Here is a 20,392-nt window from a genome sequence, read left to right as displayed (position 1 = left end):
ATAAAGTTATTAATAAAGAAATCCCGTCTGGATAACAGCAGACTGACTTCACGTAAAATATACGACAGGTCTGGACCACTCGTAAATTTTGTTCGTATCTGAAAAAAATCGTAGAATACGAAAACATTGGTYAATGCCACAAATTCTCCTAAATCACTCGTACGCACAATTTAAGAACAAATCTGTGCGTACGAACGGTTCTTGCATGAGGCCCATTGAGATCAGCATGATGTATTTTGGRAAATGTGAGATGGACCTTGTGTGTTCTTTTTTTTTCTTCAGCAGTGGTTTTTTTCCTTGGAGCATTTCACATTTTTACCCTTTTTCTCTCTCACTATTGAAAATTCCAACCTTATCTGAAGTGCTTAGATGTTCCTCCGGCCTCCTTTGGGAACCCTTTGGTTGGCCAGCTGCTCCTGCCTGGAAATGTTCACCACTGTTCCTTCTTTTCTCAATTTGTGGACAACCGATCTATATGTCAGTGACTTTTTGATTTTATAGGTCTGAGTGTGGCTTAGTAAAACTGAACTCAGCTTTTCAAATAATGTGTTTAATCACAAGTAATGGACTCATACCTGGTGTTTTTATGTTTCGATAATTTTCTTCCTTTTGTCCCCCATTGCCGAGGCCGGGAACTTAGAAATGCTCTCAATTCGTCTGCTTGTCCGTTACAATTTCAGAAAGCTGTAACTTTCACATAGAAAGGCTAAAATACACCAAATTTGGTATGAGAATTCCACATATTTCAGCCAAACAGCACACTATGGTCAATCCTAATCCACCCCACTAAGGAAATTCAGTACAGTTGTGGGGTGGAGGATCGTGGCCTAATTAGACATCATGCAGTTGGCATACATTTGGCTCTAAATTCCATATAGTTGAGCCAATCAGCACATAATTCGCTATGGTCAAWACTAATCCATCCCATCACTGGAATGCAGTCCAATTTTTGGAGGGCGTGGCCTAATTAGACATAGGTTGTCTCTTAATCACACATACAGTACATGATCCGATCTCAACCAAATTTTGTGTGCATCATATGGGAGGCCTGCTCAACACGTTTGTGTCATTGTTTGACAAGATCACTTTAGCCCCCATCCGTCCAACTGTTCACCCTATGAGATTATTTAAATAATGAAGGTCTGTGATGATTCCAACAAAACTGCTTGTTGGTCACTACTGAATGGCGACGGAGAACATCAGTTGGCGTTAAGTTCTATCTTGTAAATAAATCATTAAAAAAATTATTTTGTATATATTCAAGTTATTTTTATCTGATATTAATTTTTGTAAGGGCACAAATACTTTTTACAGAATTTATTATTCTATTTTTTATTGTGCTCTAGAGAGATTGAAATAACAAACAAGTCCTGTGTAGTAAATAAACAAGACTACTCTCTCTAACATTGTCACTCAGCTTACTATGTGGCATGAAGAAACTGGAAATTCACTGAATGGTGAAACAGGGAGAGGGCGTTTTTAGGTGTGACGTTCCCCTTTAATGACGCTGGCCCAACTTGCAGAGGGTGACATCATCGACGTTGTGAACACGCACGTTGTTAAGTAACGAGACTGGAAAAGGGGGCGGGGACACGGAGTTGAGTAGAGAACGGCCGTCATAGCCACTGGAGCTTCTCAGGGACTATCAACAGGGAGCGAAGCCGACGACGGAGCGTAGAGCTGAGGGTATGAGAGCTGCCAGAATCCGCTCCCATCCTCCTCTGGGCGGTCTTGTGTCCGACTGACAACCATCGGATCAGAACCTCCACTTCACCAGCTGTCGGACGAACCTGATATCGGGTGAGTGTTGGGTCGGGGAACCAGCGAAACCAAGGGGGAAAGGGGGCCCGATTCGACCGAATCGGAGTCTCCTTTTCACGGCTTACGGGAGAGGGGGAGGGGGCAAGTAGATGGAATACACAGGCTAGTGTAGGGCATATAATGATTGGGCATATGATGATTCAGTTGAGAACATAATACAGAATGTGGCTTCATGTGATAAACTAAAATCAAGCTCTTATTCCTCAAAAAAGGAGCAGCACGTAAAATTTTATTTAACGTTTTTCTACTAGCTTAGCAGCTAACAGTTAACTTACGTGAAATTCCTGCGTTTCGTGTTTTTTCTTTAACTCAACCTAGTTAAGCTCACGACTTTTTGATAAAATAACTGCGCATTTAAAAAATAAATAGGCGCTTCCTAACATGGGCCAAAAAATGTAAGTGGTAGTAGAATTTTCCATTGTTAGTGAGAACTGAGATACGTGGTTCACGTATAGTTGCATCGAATTTGTAACATGCTAGGTTATATTGTTTGTGTACTGACAGCTGCGTAACACAGTTTCGTGTGATTGCGAAATATTCAGTTTGAGTCTCAGTCAGATGCTGCTATTCTCTTTAAAGGGCTAGATTTATCGGATGCATGTCCAGAAACACGAGTGCTTTAACTCTTTAGGTCATCTCTGTGAGGTATAGGAGCTTACACCACAATGCATCTACTCCTTGGAACATCATGTCTCCACAGCTACGATAAGACTCCCCCTTAATCAACAGATGTGTACTGTACAGTCTTGACCAATCCAGTGTCCTGGCTGTAGACGATTACAACCGTAATAGCACATGTTGTTTTTCCTGTGCAGTGTGACAGGCTAATTCCCTCTTGCTTCACGTTACATAGGCTGGCTCTAAATATCAAATGGCAAATTTGCCTGAAAGCTTGGACTATGAAGGAGATTAACCCATAAGGTATTTTTACAATGAACACAGAAGTCTGTAAATTAAAGCTCAGTCTTGAGGATTCAGTAACTGTGTTGAACTTTACGTATCACTGTTCCTCTACTGAGCAATTATTCACTCAGTGTTTAGATTTGTGGGTAATGTTGCTCAAATCTGTTTTTTTGTTTCAACACACCAGCCTCAGTCTTAATGTAATAGACTTTAACTCATTATTGACCCAGATTTGTCACATCTTTTATAAAAATCTGTCCTTCAGTTTAAGTTAACTATAATCTTGGGCGTTCAACTTCCTGTACATTTGATAGATTGAGTATTTTTTTCTGAAATAAATAACATTTCAAGATGTCTGCTCTAGCTCATCAACATTAGCTAACGCAAAGGGATAAATCAGTTTTACTTATGTTAAGCTAAAATTTGGTGTGCTAGTGCAGTGGTTCCCAAACTTTTTATCTGCTGACCCACAAAATATCCATGGCAAAAACTTGTGACCCCAAATATTACTGGTCTGAGTACACAAACTTCCCCAGACCCACGACAAAAGAGAGAGACTCCCCCAGACCCACGACAAGAGAGAGAGAGACTCCCCCAGACCCATGACAAAAGAGAGAGAGACTCCCCCAGACCCACGACAAAAGAGAGAGAGAGACTCCCCCAGACCCACGGTAAGAGCGAGAGACTCACCCAGACCCACGATAAACTCGTCAAGACTTTACCTGTAGCTCCCAAAAATAACAGGAAACAACGCACCATCTGTGTTTTAACAAAACACCCAAAAAACCTGTAGCTGTCCCAACAACTCATGAGGAAAACTCTAAACTGTCTGATTTCCTCCCCGCTGCGCTCTGACTGTCCCCTCCTTACACACACACAAAGACACGTTTGTTCTTCTATCCTCATGGGGACTTTGCATTGCATTGACTTTCATTCATTTACCAGTATTTTCTATTACCATTTGACCCTAAGCCTAGCCTACACTTTACCTGGGATGTGAACTGGGCTTATGTCCCCATAAGAAACATGGGTCCTCACCAGGCTGTGTAGTTTGCTTCATCTCTAAAGAGATGCTGCTCTTTAATATTGTTTATTTACTGTCTTAGTTGTGTGTGGTGTTTTAATTTACATTTTGTTGTTCTTTGGTGTTTTTTTTAATTCAAGTGCATTTTTTGTTAGAGACTGAGAGTCCACTTTGTTAAACATTCTTTAAAAATTAAAGCTTATTGATTAATTACACTTGCATATTACGCTTTTATAATTATTAGTTGTTAAATGGTCACCAGGCAGTATTATCGCTTTTCGCAATAATTTGTGAGACAATTAATCGCCCAGCAAAATTTGTTATCGTGACAGGCCTATTTTAAATACACTAACCTCACTCCTTTGTAACAAGCCATAAATGTAATTAATTCAGAAAATCTTTTCAGGACCCCACCTTGGTGTTTCGGGACCCCACTTTGTGTCCCGACCCCAACTTTGGGAAACACTGTGCTAGTGGAGCATCATCCACAGTGCATAATCCAAGCCCTTACACTAGGGTTGGGCATAATTGCACCGTGTGCATTGTCAGAAAAACATCAGTTGATTATTTTTTGGCACTTGACGTCTAATACGATTAATACCACCAGGCAGACCTGCTCAGTGCTCCTCTCCGCTTCAAACATGACAAACATTAAAAAAAGTTCTGTAATTTATTTATCTATCAACCCAATTTAAAAAATTGATGTATAGCCTGAAGTCTGTAATTTTGACACAGTTTGGAACTGATTTTTATGAAGAGCAAATCTTTTCCACTACATTTGTCATTAGACTAGGACATGGGGGTGTCCAGGGACTCCATGGGATTAATRGTCAAATGAATCATTATTGGCTAAATACCACAATTAATCGTGATTAATTGCACAATATTATGCTTTAAACTTTGGCTATCCCTATTCAGCAACACAGTTTTATCATTTAGCAAAATAACTCATGAACCACTGTACATATTTTGTCAAAATTTCTAAAAGTAATCATTGTCTAAACATCTACAACTGATTTACTTTAAAATTGAACTCGGTTCAAGATGTCTGCTACAGCTAATCAGTCTTAGCCAAAAGTAAAATAACTCTATAACTCTAATCGTTCTACAGAAATTGAGCTTATAAATATGCTGTGATAGTAGCTGAGAGTCATCCTCAACACAATTAATAAAACTGCACTGAAAGAGTTCCGAATATGAGTTACAGTTCTGACAAATTTACTCAACTTTCATCATTAGGTGACCTTGGTTTAAAGCTCTGACATGAAAGGTAAGATAAAATAGACCTTTATTGTCATGGTACAGAGCACAATGAAATTACAGTTCAGAACACCCATTCACAAGAAGACAGACAGAACATAACAAACATAGGAGAACAGGTGCCCTGGGTCATGCAGCCACAGACCCCTGCACAGAACAAGGATCATCATCATGAGGAGGTGCAACCCTTAAACGAAAAACTAAAAACCACACAAGGGAAGATGAAGGTGGGGAGGTGGTGGGTGATATTAATTTCTTCAAGAAATTGAAGATTTTATCATGAAGCGTATGGTGCAGAACATTTTTTTTTTAATTCCACATTAAACAGGGCATTACAGTGAGCAGTAATTTTGGTTGACATATCAAAACCTACTGGATTAGTTCTGCAGAACTGATCTTGTCTTTGCTTGATTTTGCTCTGAAAATGAACTTGTTTGCAGCTAAGCTGACATAAAACTTTTTTCCCTTCTTTTAGAAGAGATACGAAATGATGTCATTATTCAAAGTCTAACTCATGGATCAGTACAGACAGTTCAGTATTTGCATGTATGCGTTGCCTTCATACAAGCTTATTTGGAAGCTCAGTCTGACTGCGAGTGTTACTTGGAGATTAGCAGCGCTGCTTTTGGACAAAGGTTCATTGTTCCTCAAAAGGGTACATTTTGTTGACATGGCATTCCCAAATGAGTGTGGAGAAAACCAGTGTCTAATAAATGTTGCTTTGCGCTGATGGACTCTCTGCAGCTCTTGTCTCTCTGAAGTTCATTATGAAGAAAATCTGAGAGTTACTGACACAGATGAAGCCACCCAGTACTTGTGTCTGCTCATGCCTTCCCTCTTTTGCCAGTTCGAGCCCAGAGCGCCAGAAAGCTGGCCTTTCTAGTGGCTGCTCGATGTGGCGTGGTAGAACGGCTACTAAATAAGTGATGATCCTCCTCTGACATCACGTGCGGCTCGGCTCAAAAATTATTTTATTTCCTCGTGTGTCCCGAGTCCATGCACTCATAGCATGAATCTCCTTTTCCAGTCATTTTCTGAGGGGCGTTTGCACGTTGCCCTTGTTTTTCTGTACTTTTTTCTTCTCCTTTCCTGGATTCTGCTGAGCTCAGAGCAAACCACCGTCCTGAGCTTTTCTACAAATCTTGTCTTGTGTTTCTAGAGACCWGGCAGCTGTTTTCTGGTCAACTAGTAGAGCTTATCCTCAGATAAACATGTGGTTGGGGTTGCAGAGATGGACTCATGTTATCGTCTGTCACGAGAAGCGCACACACTCGTGGATATCTTTTTTCATCTCATGTAAAGTATAGAAATATTTTGATGGTTAAACTGACCTTTTAGTGTTTCAGATATAATGATAATTACCAGTAAGAGGAAAACTAATGAGCTGTAGCAATTGTAGCTTGATTTTTGTTTTTTGTTTGTTTGTTTACATGTATCCATGTTGTCGATGACAGTGATACCTTGCAACCATGGAGCTGAGAGTGGGGAACAAATACCGGCTGGGGCGAAAGATAGGGAGTGGTTCCTTTGGAGATATTTATCTTGGTAAGTGGAAATTTCCTTTTTTTGTTTGTCATTTTCTCTGTTGTTGAAATTTAGCATTTGCTTCATCCTTTCTTCTTCTTCTTCTTCTTCTTCTTCTTCCTCATACACATTTATGAGCTGCCTCTTTGTTTATACTAAATCAATAACTGCCCTCCTTACCTGGTGGACTGAACTTCATTTTTTCCCCACACCTTTAGTCATCATCACTTTGGTCTTTGCATTTGGTTTCATTGCAGTTGTGGGTATTTTTCAGGGGCCAACATTGCCACTGGTGAGGAGGTAGCCATCAAGCTGGAATGTGTGAAGACCAAACACCCACAGCTGCACATTGAAAGCAAGTTCTACAAGATGATGCAAGGTGGAGGTAAGCAAATATAGCTTCAACACACTTTTCAAGATTTCTTATTTTAGGTAATTTCCTCTCAAAGCTATCGTCCCTGGTTGTGTAGTAGATGTAAACATAATACCAAACCCCACACTAACAACAAAACTGTCTAAGAAGTGAACTTGCACACCTGACCACAGGCATTCTAATATAAATGACTTATTGTAGATAGTATTAGTATGTTTATCATATTTTACTAGTTTAAAGGTGCGCCAAATAAAATGATCAGACTCTGTGATGATTAAGTATGCCTGTCATGTCCCAAACAGACCTGGAGAAGCTCATTCATACATTTATATCCGTTAGACTGTATGATTGTAATGATATCTAACTGGACTCTCCCAAAGAACATTAAACAGCTACAGCTCATTCAAAATGCTACATCTCAGGTTTTGACCAGAACTAAGAGATCTGAGCATATTAAAGTCTTTACACTGTCTCCCACAGTAAGCCATAGAATAGATTATAAAGCTTATTGTTGGTTTATAAATCAGTAAATGGTTTGGGATCATAATATTTTAGTGAAATGCCAGTAAAATGTGAAACTAGTAGGACCCATCTCTCCCGGCTCTGGTSAAATAGTCAAGTTCATACGAAACACTGGGAAGCAGCTTTTAGATATCATGCCACACATAACTGAAATGAATTATCAGTATCTAGCCCCATATYTTAGTATTTTGAAATTCCAGAGTAAAAAGATTTTTTTCCTTTGGCTATGATTTAGATCCTTACATGTTTTTTTTTAATTGCGTTAAATCTGTTTAGTTTTGTTTTTTTATTTATTTTCTCTCTCTCTTTCTTGTTTCTTATTGTTTTTAATGTAAAGCTCATAGTGCATTTTAAATGAAACTGCCTTGCTTGTGTTTCGATCAGTTGGTATTCCATCAATAAAGTGGTGCGGGGCAGAGGGAGACTATAACGTCATGGTCATGGAGCTGCTAGGTCCCAGTCTGGAGGACCTTTTCAACTTCTGCTCTCGGAAGTTCAGTCTCAAGACCGTCCTGCTCTTGGCAGACCAAATGGTATGACACAAACCTTTTTTTTAAGTCAGGGGAGTTCYTCAGTTTTATGGTTCCCTTTTAAACCTTGTCCTTTGCAGTGAGAGTACAGAGCCATAATGATGATTATCCCTAATCATAAATACATACTTCTCATAGAAACACTTTATATGTCACTGTAACTTCTTTAAAGGTTGTATATGTTTTGGTTTCTGTCACTCTTCTATATCCAGTGTATATTGTTGTATTGGCCTAGCTTTAAACTATGTTGACCTAGATATTTCACCTTCTGTCCTAGCTAAGCCAAGTTGCTGTGGCAGTCCACCATATGTGTGTCTGACTTTCCAATTTTCAGCCTGGGGTCATGGTCCTCTGTTCTCATGTGTGCTGTTGACCCCTCCGCTCTTTTCTGTCTTAGTTTGTTCAAGTCGTTGATGTAATGAGCTTAAATTTACTGGGTGACATGAGTGAAAAAGTGACCTTGTGCCTGTGGAACACTTATTTTTTCTTCTGTGCTTTGCTCTCTCTACTCTAGATTAGTCGCATTGAGTACATCCACTCCAAGAATTTCATCCATCGAGATGTGAAACCAGATAACTTCCTAATGGGACTCGGCAAGAAGGGAAACCTGGTGTACATCATCGACTTTGGCTTGGCCAAGAAGTACCGGGATGCCCGCACACACCAGCACATTCCTTACAGGGAGAACAAGAACCTGACTGGAACAGCTCGTTATGCCTCCATTAACACGCATCTTGGAATCGGTAAGATTGACTAAAAGGATGTAAACCCAATTTTCTTGTCTTTGTTGTTACTGACACAGCTGTGGGAATCACAGCCTAAATGTTGGAACTAAACTACTGAAGGTAAACACTGTTGTTTTTAAATGTGCTATATAAATAAAGTGATGATGATGAAGGAGAGCAAGAATATTGAGGAAAAAATGTTTAGTTCAGTCTGCCATTTTTATTTAGCTTTAAGATTTTAATTTTAAATATCAGGGCTGCAGCTTTTTTTTTTTACCTGTGACAGCTGACTGTAATCATTCTTAATGCAATTAATCATGACTCCTTATTATGATGCTCAWCACTTGGCTGGGAGTGTAAAGTACACATTGTTTTTGATTTCTTTGCTAATCAGCCGTATGCCCTTTCACCAGACCTTGCTGTTTGTTATTGAATACAATGTTACAGTGRTCTCTGAATCTGCCAAAACTTTGTAAAAGTGTCAAATGCCTTTTATTGTGTTGTTGTAGTTTTGGTGATAGATTTTGTAAGTTTTTTTTCTATTAGCCATCTCAACACATCATTACATTGTACTAGTTGCACAATAACATTGTTTACATTTTTTTTTGTCAGATAAAGTGATTAGTTAGTTGTTTACTCTGCATTTGTTACAGAGTTTATAAATAACTTGACAATTAATTAAACCAAAAGCTTTATATTAAAGTAATAAATTGAGTCTGAACTGTTTTATCTTTTGTTGTTGAGTTTAACAAATTTYCTTTTCTAAAACTTTCATTCTCTTCTTGCTTCACATTTACAGAGCAGTCCAGGCGTGACGACCTGGAGTCTCTCGGTTATGTTCTCATGTACTTCAACTTGGGGTCCCTCCCCTGGCAGGGCCTCAAGGCTGCAACCAAGAGACAGAAGTATGAACGAATCAGCGAGAAGAAAATGTCCACACCCATTGAAGTTCTTTGCAAAGGCTACCCTTGTAAGTGACATGTCTCTAAATTCAGCTACAGATGCCAGATTTCAGATTAACTTGTAATATAGCCTGTTGTCAAACATTAACAAGTCAAAAATATTTTAGCTGTACTCTTTTAATGTAATTTCACTTCTTATTACTAATGGTTTTGTTATTTTTCCAGCTGAGTTCTCCACATACCTGAATTTTTGCCGCTCACTTCGTTTRGATGACAAACCAGACTACTCCTACCTACGGCAACTTTTCAGGAATCTGTTCCACCGACAGGGTTTCTCCTATGATTATGTCTTTGACTGGAACATGCTCAAATTTGTAAGTTTGCACTGATTATTTTTATTAGATCTCYCATCACAATGTAGCTGATTTTAATATTTAAAAAAATCCACAATCTCATTTATCAGGGTGCCAGTCGGACYGCCGAGGATGGAGATCGGGAGAGGAGAACAGGAGATGAGCGGGATGAACGGATTGGAGGAGCCCCCAGGGGGTCTGCATCGAGGGGCCTCCCTCCAGGTCCCACCCCTGGAGCTCCCAACAGAGTCAGGAATGGGCCAGAGCAAGCCATCTCTAACCCAGCCTCACGGGTCCAGCAGTCCGGTGAGTTGTCAGCTAAAAGATGTATTTTAATAACAAAGTAACACTTTGTATGCATGTTGATGTTTGCTTTATTTACTTGTTTATTTTCAGGTAACACATCACCTCGTGCAATTTCCCGTTCAGAGCGGGAGAGGAAGGTGAGCATGCGTTTACACCGTGGTGCTCCGGCCAACGTGTCATCCTCTGACCTCACAGCTCGTCAAGATCAGTCAAGGATTTCTACATCACAGGTAAGAAAACATTTATGGTGTCTTCATTTGAAACCTCCAGGAATTATCTTTAAAAGTAACCACTGAGGACTTCCGGTTAGCAGCGAGGAAGATGGAAGCATAAAATAAGAGCTCTCYCCAGAAAACTACAAATTAAACCCCACACAGAAGAAACATCAACATTTAATAATAAAAAAGGACGTGGGATACGTGGGGGAGATGAAAGAAAAGGACGACAAACACAAAGACTTCGAAACCAAACAGAGGAAGACTCAGACATGGAAGAAAGCTCCACTCGAGAAGATGTGCCGACAGCCACGGCACAAGGGGAAATGCTAACGGRTARATGGCAAGATGGCCTGGCTAGAATAATGAGGGAAATACGAGAGCTGAAACAAGAAATGAAAAACGACCTTGCCACGTTTAAAACCGACTTCAAACAAGAACTCAACGCATTTAAAGAACAGATTGACTTCAAACTGACTGAAAATAAGAAGGCTCTACAAGAACAAAAGAAGGCTTTGGAGGAAGCGCAGACCCTGATTGGAGAGCTGGAGGACTGGAACATAGAGGTGAAACAGGCCTTTTGATAACCCTGAAAGAACAGCGAGATTTGAAAGAAACTGACAGATTTAGAAGGGAGGTCGAGACGAAACAATATGCGCATTTTCGGGATCCCGGAGGGAGACTCGGTTCCTCGCTACATGGAGAACTTGTTGTGGAAGGAATTAGAAATACCAGCGGACACTCGTCTTCTGATTCAACGTGCGCACAAGGCCACACCGAACAGACGCGGGCCCGGATCTGCACCACGATTGGMGATTGTGAACTTCCACCAATTTGACACAAAAGASATGATCCTCAAGTAAGCATGGCAAAAACCAATTCGGATTGACGATAGACTGCTTTTTTTTCATCACGACTACCCTAAAGATGTGGTTAAAAAAATGCAAAGCATACACCGATGTAAAGAAGATGCTAAAGAAAAACGGGATTAAATTCCAGACGCCTCTGACAAGAATCATAATTCACTGGCAAGATGGTCCCAAAATCTATAATGACCCACAGGAAGCAGCGAYTGAGATGCAGAAGAGAGGCCTAGCGGTACCAAGAGGAGGAAAACAACAGGAAGACACCGTGGAGAACAGGATAATGGATGCGTTACTATGGGAGCACAACCAGCAGCCACATGTGRGGAGGGGAGCCGGCCAGAGAGCGAAAGAAAGTCTTCAGGAATTTTGGAGATYAGGTGATGGATAAATAAGGGGAGATAACTAAAACACACACAGTTAATAACGGGACAAAGGAAGAACAAAACAATTTACAGTTACTTTAATTTCTTTATTGCTTAAATCCCTGCAGAGAAAATATTTAAACAACAATAAGTCTTAAGTTTTATACTTATTTTTTACAAGTGTTTGTGGCAAAATTCAAAGCCATCTCCCTTTTGTAAGAAATCAAGTCATTTGAAAAATAATTAATCTGACAAGAGACACTCCCAAACAAAGGAGAATCACAATTATGTGCACATACAGTATTACAGAAGAACTTCCAAATGCAGTGAAGGGAATGAAAACTAATAAACCCCCTGGAAATGATGGATTTCCTATAGAATGGTAAAAGGTCTTTAATAAAGAATTATTAGCATTGGAAATTTTTATATTTATGTTTTGGAAAGGTTTGGTTTAAATGCTCAGTCAGTTACATCTATCAGAACATTATATCAAGATCCGATGGCAAGAATTAAAATAAATGGTAGTCTTTCAAATTGGTTTAAACTTGAAAGATCAAGTAGACAAGGCTGCTGCCTTTCATCAACTTTATTCGCAATATTTATTGAGCCTTTGGCCCAAGCAATTAGYCAAACTGAGGAGGTTAAAGGGGTTAAAATTAGGGACACACTGTGCACAAAATAGGACTATTCGCTGATGACATTTTAATTTACTTAAAAAAACCTGATACAGGTTTACCTAAACTTATGAACCTTTTAGAATTATATGGTCACCTGTCAGGAGGATACAAATTAAACATTGGGTAAACTCGAGTCCTGTCACTAAATTATACCCCAACTACAGAAATAATCCAACAATACAAATTTAAATGGAGCAAAAAATCAATTGTCTACTTAGGAATAACAATTACAAGTAACCAAGAGAAATTATATGCAGCTAACTACAAATACCTTAGTCAGAAGATTTATGAAGATATGAATAAATGGAAGTCTTGCTGTTGGTTTTAAATGCTAGAATTGATATTGAGATTAAAATACTACCTAGACTTTTATATTTGTTTCAGTCCCTCCCAGTGACAATACCTTCTTCACAATTTATAGAGTGGGATAAAATATTAGCAAGATTTATTTGGAATGGAGGTAAATCAAGAATTAGATAATCAACACTCCAAAGACCCAAAAAAGAGGGAGGTCTGGCACTGCCAAATCTTCAAAATTATTATGCAGCACAATTAAAGGCATTGATGAACTGGTGTACCAAAAATTATACGGCAAAATGAAAGGAAATGGAGTTGAATGTTGAGAGAGATTATATACAAGCTATGATTGTCAATAAGAAAACGTATTAATAAATTGAGATACAGCTGGATTCCATTACAAAATTCACCCTGGAGACCTGGTATGCGATAGTCAAGAAATGTAAAATCAAAAATGAAATTAAGATTTTCAGCTGGTTGGCCTATAATTCAAATTTTAAACCAGGAATCACAAATTCAAAATTTAAAGAATGGTCCAATAAAGGCTTGTATATGCTAGTCAAATTAACAAAAGAGGGGAAAATTAAATGTTTTCAAACTTTACAAAGAGAGTTTAATTTGGGAAATCAAGATTTTTGCATGCATTTACAAGCCCAAGACTATTATTAAAAGGAAATAAGAGCAAGCCTTCCTGGACAAATAAACAAAATCACAGTACTATTAGGAAATGCATATAAGAAGAAAACAGACAAACTAGTCTCAAAGCTATATCAAGGACTGATGACTAATGGGAAAACACTAACATTATATGTAAAGAAAAAGTGGGGAAAAGAACTGGAGGAGGAAATAACTGATGACACGTGGAATGATATTTGTGAAATGCAACAGAACACAACTAACTCCAGAATATGGAAAACTTTTTGTTGGAAAAATATAATTAGATTTTTTATTACACCTAAGATAAAGGGGAGATCATTATCAGTGCAACAACCATATTGGGGAATATGTGGAGGGCAAGACGTAAGTCATTCACGTTTTTTTGCAATGTATAAAGCTGAAATACCTTTGGGACGAGGTTTGTAAACGTTTGAAAGAAATACTAGGATACGAACTATCAAAAACAGGTACAGTTTTATATTTGGGTTATTTATCAGAAAGTAACATTCCAAGTAAAGACCGATACTTGGTCAAAATTTTATTGGCAGCAACCAAGAAAGCTATCACACGGAAATGGGGTAAGGTGGACCCTTCCACTTTAAACAATTGGATGGACATTGTGGAAGAAATTCACAACATGGAGAGATTTATATATATATATATATTAATGGAAAAATTATTAAGATGGTAATAAGATAAGTTGTCACCTGACACTTTGTTCTGTTTTTCTTTTTTTTTTTCTTTCATGTGTACTTTTTACTCTGTATTATGTAACAAAAAGTAAAAATTATAAATTAAAAAATAGTAACCATTGAGTCGGGATTTATCACCCAGCTTCTTTGTGACTTGAAGTAAACACATCTTACAGTGCACTCAGGGATGTCAAATCCTGATCCACGAGGGCCACTATCTTTCATGATTTACTTGTTTCTCTGCTGCAACACACAAAATTCAATGATTGAATCGCCTATTCAGGTTCTGTAGAAGCGGCCTATTCCTTCAGACCAGCTGTTGGAGCAGAGAAACCTATAAAACATGCAGGATAGAGGCTCTCAAAGACCAGGATGGGACCCCCCTGTGCTAGAAATTAGATGATATTGTTTATTAATGAGATGATGAAATCAATTGCAATAAATTCACATTTTCCTCATTTCTGACTTTCTCTTCTGTCTTTACCATCATCTAAACCAGGTGTGGGCGTCAAGGCCAGTGGGAGTTGGTTGGATTGACCAAAATATACACTGCTCAAAAAAATAAAGGGAACACTACTGCTCAAAAATAAAGGGAACACTTAAACAACGCACGCTAACTCCCGATCTTAATCAATGAAATATTCGCATTGAGTACTTTGTTCTGTACAGAGTTGAATGTGCTTCACAAAAGTTTGATTTACTTGGACTTAGCATGCGTTGTTTAAGTGTTCCCTTTATTTTTTTGAGCAGTGTATTATTTGCAGGCAGAACATAAATGCATAGTGCCTGAAATATAACGACCCAAGGGGGGAAAAAAGATTTATTTCAGGCTATTGCAGTATTTATATTACACTCATTAATGTTGCGATGATGATAAATTTGCCTCTTTATGTTTAGCTCTTATTAGTGTTTCCTCCTCCTAAATCTTTATTTTGTCATTTATAGGTCAGCGTACCATTTGAACATGTGGGGAAGTGAAACTGTATGGCTCTGCATGAACCTAAATTTGACAGGTGAGGTTTAGCTCCCTTTTTTATTTTTCAGAATTTACAATACAAAGCCACTAATGAAAATCTATTTTTTGTTCCAGGGCTGCAAGGAGTGTTCTCTGCTATACTTATTTTTACCCCCCATTCTTTACACATTCTTTGAGTCTGTTTGTTGATGGATATACCAGTTTTTGCAACAAGACAATAAATCTTTTCAAGGATTCAGGAAAAATGATATCCAATGTACATTCTTACCTGGATCGTCTTTGCCAGCCCTCGGATCTCCACCACCATGACACAGATAGCAAATGACAATGCTGCACCTTGACAGTTGCTCATTCCTGCCCTCATTTTCCTGAAAACATTCCCTTAATATTTTTGAAAAATGTGAAGGACTGTTTGCATCAGAGGAGCAAAAAAAAAAAAAGGTTTCAGGGACACGCATGTTTTCTAATCTAAAATTGATTCAGACTTAGTAATCTCTGTTTTTTGTTTTAAAACCACAGACTCTTTACCAGTAAATGTCTTTTTTTTTTCCCCCTCACAAAGACCTATTGGAGTTTGAGATTGTTTTAATACCAGCTAAATGGAAAATGAGCATCTGTAGTTGACGCTGGGTCAAGTAGATGAGAAGATGGCAACAAGAAAGACAAGTTTTAAAGGATAAGGAAACAATGTTTTAGCTGGTGATTGCTTGCCCCTCGTTCGTTTTGTGGTGATATACTGTTAAAACGTAGCCATCAAAACCTTCAGCACATTTTACTTTGCTTGATTTTTTTCCCTTGAATTCATTTTTTATGTAATTTTTATTATTTTTTGAGGGTAAAGTATGATAATAGACATTTGAAGGACACACCTAGATCTTGAGAGAAGCTCCTCAGGAAATTCTCAGCAGAGACCTCAGCTGCCCATTTCAGTCAACAAACAAAAGATGCAATTTTTAAGATATTTCTTATGGTTACCTTTTTTTATTCTTTTGTTATAAAGAGGGGGAGGGGGGCAGTCTCTGTTAGGAAAGACATTTGGGAGGGTAGGGATCTTTTTTTTTTTGCTTTTGTTTTTCCCTTTTGTTTACTCCACTGTAAATATTTTATATTATTTCAATGTAAAGCCAAACATGGTTATTTGTTGTAAAGGTGTAAAGTAGAAAAATGCATACTTATGAAGAGATTTGAATCAGATGTAATAAACTTGGAGTCAGGTGATTGTAGTGTCAGCTGGGTCATTCAAAAAGTGTGTGCATGAGACAATGATTACTTTCTGTTTGCTTATAACTTTTAAATATGTTCTATTTATTTGAGACTTTTATTTACCTCTCTGAATTTGTAACTTTGAGTAGCATTTTGCTTTTATTTTTTCCTTCTTTTTAGGCCTTGTTTCACTCTGATCATACTCAAATATTTGGTACCTTAAGTATTTTTTTTTCAGCAGGCATTTATTATTGAGGATCCGATGTCACTTTCTGCATTTAAACCTTAACGGTATGAGTGTGTGTACATAGCAGTGTGTGATGTGTAATCACCTTGTACAGGCTACCATGACCCAGTGGCACTATAACTGTAGCTTTTAGGGGATGAAGTACAAGAGGATGAGCCAAGGGGGAGTTTCACATTGTGTATTGTGTACGGATATCCTGTACAGTTCTTTAACACTATTTACAGTATTTGTGTATATTTTATGAGGTAATAAAAAAAAAGTTGCTCACGACGTCTAGCTTTTTTTTAAAACTCTGCATCTTTATTTTTTTTATTGACATTGAAAGTTGGGAGTGGTGTATGGCAGTGGTTTCCAAACTTTTTATCTTCTAACCCACAAAATATTCATGACAAAAACTTGTGACCCCAAATATTACTGGTCTGAGTTCACAAACTTTGTTAATAGCCCTAAAAACAAAGGATACACATAAATATTTATACTTATTTTGTGTTTTTGTAATAATTATAGGGAAAATATTACATCACCAATTGTTTTATTACCCTTTAAATTGATTTCTGAAGCAGTGGTTCCCAAATTTTTCWGCTTTTGACCCACAAAATAACAGTAGCAGAGACCTGTGCCTACAACTATTTTTGGATGATAAACATTTGTATCAGGTCAACTAAACATGGGCATAGTAACAATATTTATTATTCTACATTTATACATTTTAGGCAACAAGTAAGGCAAAAATGTAATTAATTTAGAAAATCTTTTCAGGACCCCACCTTGATGTTTCAGGACCCCACCTTGGGTCCCGACCCCAACTTTGGCAACCACTGGGTATGGAATAGGCTAAAATCAACTTCGACTGCGCATGCGCCGAAGTAGAGCGACCGCTAACGTCGTCTACTGAGTGGTCCATCTGCTTTTTACGGAAAATTCACTAATAACTATGGTCGTATTTTTTCCCACGGATTTTTTTGCGTTGTAATTGAACGTGGGACTCCCCGAAAGGACGTTATTACATATTTTAAATTGAAGCATCGGCGAAAAGGGATTGCTACACAAGCTAGCAGCAGCAGCGGCGGCAGCGCTCGACTTGGACAAGTCAGCTGCCAACACTTCAAAGCTACCGGGGGGCAAATTTTCGTGGTTCGGACTGTAATGCGGCGATAACAAACGTGGCTGGTTGTCGCTAGGTAACTTTTTGTACTCGAAAAGGCTCGGGATCAGCTTGAGATGATGAGCTAAATAAAGCCACTGCCTGGATTCGAACCAGCGGCAGACGAACAGCTGCGGAGGAGGTAAGGATGGAGACATGATGAGCAGCTACTATTTTTTACGTTTTTTCTCTTAACACGTTAGATTTCTARACACGTGATTGTAATAAATATGACAACATCCCTAATATAGTATTTATAGCAGCAACACTTAGTAATATTTAACTGACTTGTAAAAGAAAATCACAGCTTCAGACTGAACGCAGACACACACAGGCCTGATGTGATTGTTTCAGGCAGCTCTCAGCCTGGACATATTAAATGGGCTCATCACAAAGACATCTGCTTGGATTGAGGTCAAAGTACAATACATCCTATGCTCCTGTGTTTTGCCTGCGGCCTAGTGGGAAACCAAGCAGTGAAATGTTATAAAGTTTATTTTAAATCAACTTTTAAACATGACAATATTTTGTAGTTGAATTACACTCACTCTATGGTTGTAGTTTTTCATAAAATGATGCAAAATATAAGTGGTAAAACCAAGTTTTYTAATAATCAACATCTGCTCAGGTTCAGAAATTCATGTGGTGATTAGTTCATGATATTGATCATTGGTTACACATTGTTTCCTGTTTATGACTGCTTGTTTTTCRAGTTTTCATCAGTAAGTGGTACATATATTAACACTTGAATATATTTCCCAGCTTTTRCTTMTTGTTTTACCTAACTAAAAGCCTTTTGTGTTGCCTCCGTGTTTGTGTGATCTGCTGCTACTGCATTGTGTCACAAGCTTATTGAGTTTCAAGCAAGTGGCATGACTCATCCATGACCACACTGCACTGTCCTATATTTAGCCTGTGCACAGGAAGAAAAAAAAAAGGTTTGGGAGCCATTGTGAAATTAGTTTTCACTCTGAACGATTAGGTTGTTGCCTCTCTAAAATCAGCACCAAGACACAGGCGCAGTCGAGTTGATCCTACAAAGATGAAAGATCTGATTGGATCGTGAGGTCTGGATGCTTTTGAKGTTGATGAACTTTGTTTTTGCTTGTTAGATTAGTACAAATATGRTATGAACACCAGTAATCTTGTTTTAAAGAAATCTGTTGAAATTTGAAGGMTTTTACTTTCCTTGTAAGGAACAGAAGTGTATATTAGAATTATTCACTTAGTAGTGTAACTATAAAGTTGCATTAGAATATTTTGTTGAATTTATWTCTATGTAAAGAATTTGTTGTAATTGTTTTCTAATTGTAATTGTGTTAAGCTTATTTCACTTAACACAGAAAATAAGAAATGTGATTTCTCTCGTCATCTTTACCTCTTAGCATTTCCTGTCACCCCGTGTTTTGATTTCATATCACAGCCGCACAGTATCTCTTGCATTTTTTAGATCTGTGCCCTACTTTTTCTTTCTTCTCCAACATCAGTGCTTGCTGGTTTGAAATGTAGGTCGCAGCGCAGTCTTATGTTTCATGCAATGGAAGGTCCTGCAACCAATTTTTTTTACTGTTAAAATTGCTTTAGTCTGATTATTTTGCGTCACATGAATCTTATTATTATTATTATTATTATTATTATTATTATTATTGATGAAATCCTCTTTGTTCTCACAGATGAATCAGCTTTTGTGGCGAGACAAGCGCCTGGCGGATAGGTTGGGAAACAACTCTCCCAATGGACTCCCTCCAGGCTTTCCAGTCACTGTGCTCCCTCCAGGATCGAACTCATCTTGGGCGCCCATCGGTCCAGTGGTCAGACCAGAGGAGCCGATATTCCTCATGACGTCCACTGCTCAAACTATATCAGGGTTTTTTGTTTGGACTGCTCTTCTGATCACATGTCACCAGGTATGAGTTTGACATTTGCAGTTTTCTGATGGATCTAAAATCTGATCTAAGATTATCAGTGGRGTGCACCAAAAAGCTAGCTTCACTTACCTCCAATCCAGTAAACAAGACTCTTAGTTCTGCTAACACTAATACACTAAACAGCACATTTATAAAGATACTGGGAGTGTAAAACCCTGTTTTTGTAATATGTGTCACTGTACAGAGCATAAAAAATTTAATTAAAGATCTCAGAAGAAAAAGGTCAGAACTCAGGGGAAAAAAAGTAATTTTTTGATCTATGGCCCTAATTTTGTAGGAATAGTTGTGCATTGTGTAAAAATAATGAAAAGCTTGTAAAATTGCAATTGGCGTAAATAAATTGTGAAGATTTTACTAGAGTTTTGTAAAATGTGAGTTTCATTAAATATGGCACAGCTTGAAAATCAAACAGGCATTTCTAATTTTTTTACATGGAAATAAAAGCGTGGTTATTAAGGAATGTAAATAAAGTTGTAGCAACTTAAACAGTTCAACTTTTATTTTCTGTGAAACAATATTTGCTATGAGGTTTACACTTATAATGAAATCTCACAAATGTTAGCGTTTTCTTTGTTTCATTTTTATTTCCACAAAAATGTTTAACATGCCAAGCTTCAGAATTAATCATGAGTGGATAAAAATGTATACAGCATATTCTATGACAAATATTTCAGTTACATTTAAACTCATAAGACAATAGTTATTCAACACAAAAACATGCACAATAGGTTGTCTTTAGACCTAGGCCACCCTTGAAAAAGAGATCTGCGATCTCAATGGGATTTGCCTGGTTAAATAACGGTACATACATACATACATACATACATACATACATACATACATACATACATACATACATACATACATACATACATACATACATAC

General features: G+C 37.9%; 2 protein-coding genes across 4 annotated transcripts in view; both read left to right on the top strand.

Moving 5' to 3' along the window:
- Positions 1-1,584: 1,584 nt before the first annotated feature.
- On the top strand, positions 1,585-16,705 carry csnk1e (casein kinase 1, epsilon). Of its 2 annotated transcripts, XM_014029742.1 has the most exons (11): positions 1,591-1,800; positions 6,463-6,553; positions 6,807-6,917; positions 7,812-7,960; positions 8,472-8,700; positions 9,482-9,652; positions 9,810-9,958; positions 10,048-10,243; positions 10,334-10,473; positions 14,955-15,022; positions 15,100-16,705. In XM_014029742.1, exons 2-10 carry the CDS (start codon positions 6,478-6,480, stop codon positions 14,985-14,987), a joined length of 1,254 nt encoding a protein of 417 aa, XP_013885196.1. In that variant the 5' UTR covers positions 1,591-1,800; positions 6,463-6,477; the 3' UTR covers positions 14,988-15,022; positions 15,100-16,705. The 2 variants fall into 2 exon arrangements, with proteins under 2 accessions (XP_013885195.1, XP_013885196.1); XM_014029741.1 differs by lacking the exons at positions 14,955-15,022; positions 15,100-16,705 and adding an exon at positions 10,557-11,774 and having other exon boundaries at positions 1,585-1,800.
- Positions 16,706-17,295: 590 nt separating this feature from the next.
- Positions 17,296-20,392, top strand: part of LOC106533454 (transmembrane protein 184B) — a 19,057-nt gene continuing 15,960 nt past the window's right edge. For both annotated transcript variants that reach the window (XM_014029748.1, XM_014029749.1), the window contains exons 1-2: positions 17,296-17,721; positions 19,253-19,486. In XM_014029748.1, coding sequence (XP_013885202.1) covers positions 19,253-19,486 — 234 coding nt within the window. In that variant the 5' untranslated portion in view covers positions 17,296-17,721. The remainder of the gene's footprint in view (positions 17,722-19,252; positions 19,487-20,392) is intronic.

Source organism: Austrofundulus limnaeus, unplaced genomic scaffold, assembly GCF_001266775.1.
Source record: "Austrofundulus limnaeus strain Quisiro unplaced genomic scaffold, Austrofundulus_limnaeus-1.0 Scaffold948, whole genome shotgun sequence".
In the NCBI taxonomy this organism is placed as follows: Eukaryota; Metazoa; Chordata; class Actinopteri; order Cyprinodontiformes; family Rivulidae; genus Austrofundulus; species Austrofundulus limnaeus.
This window is presented reverse-complemented; position numbering and strand designations above follow the sequence as displayed.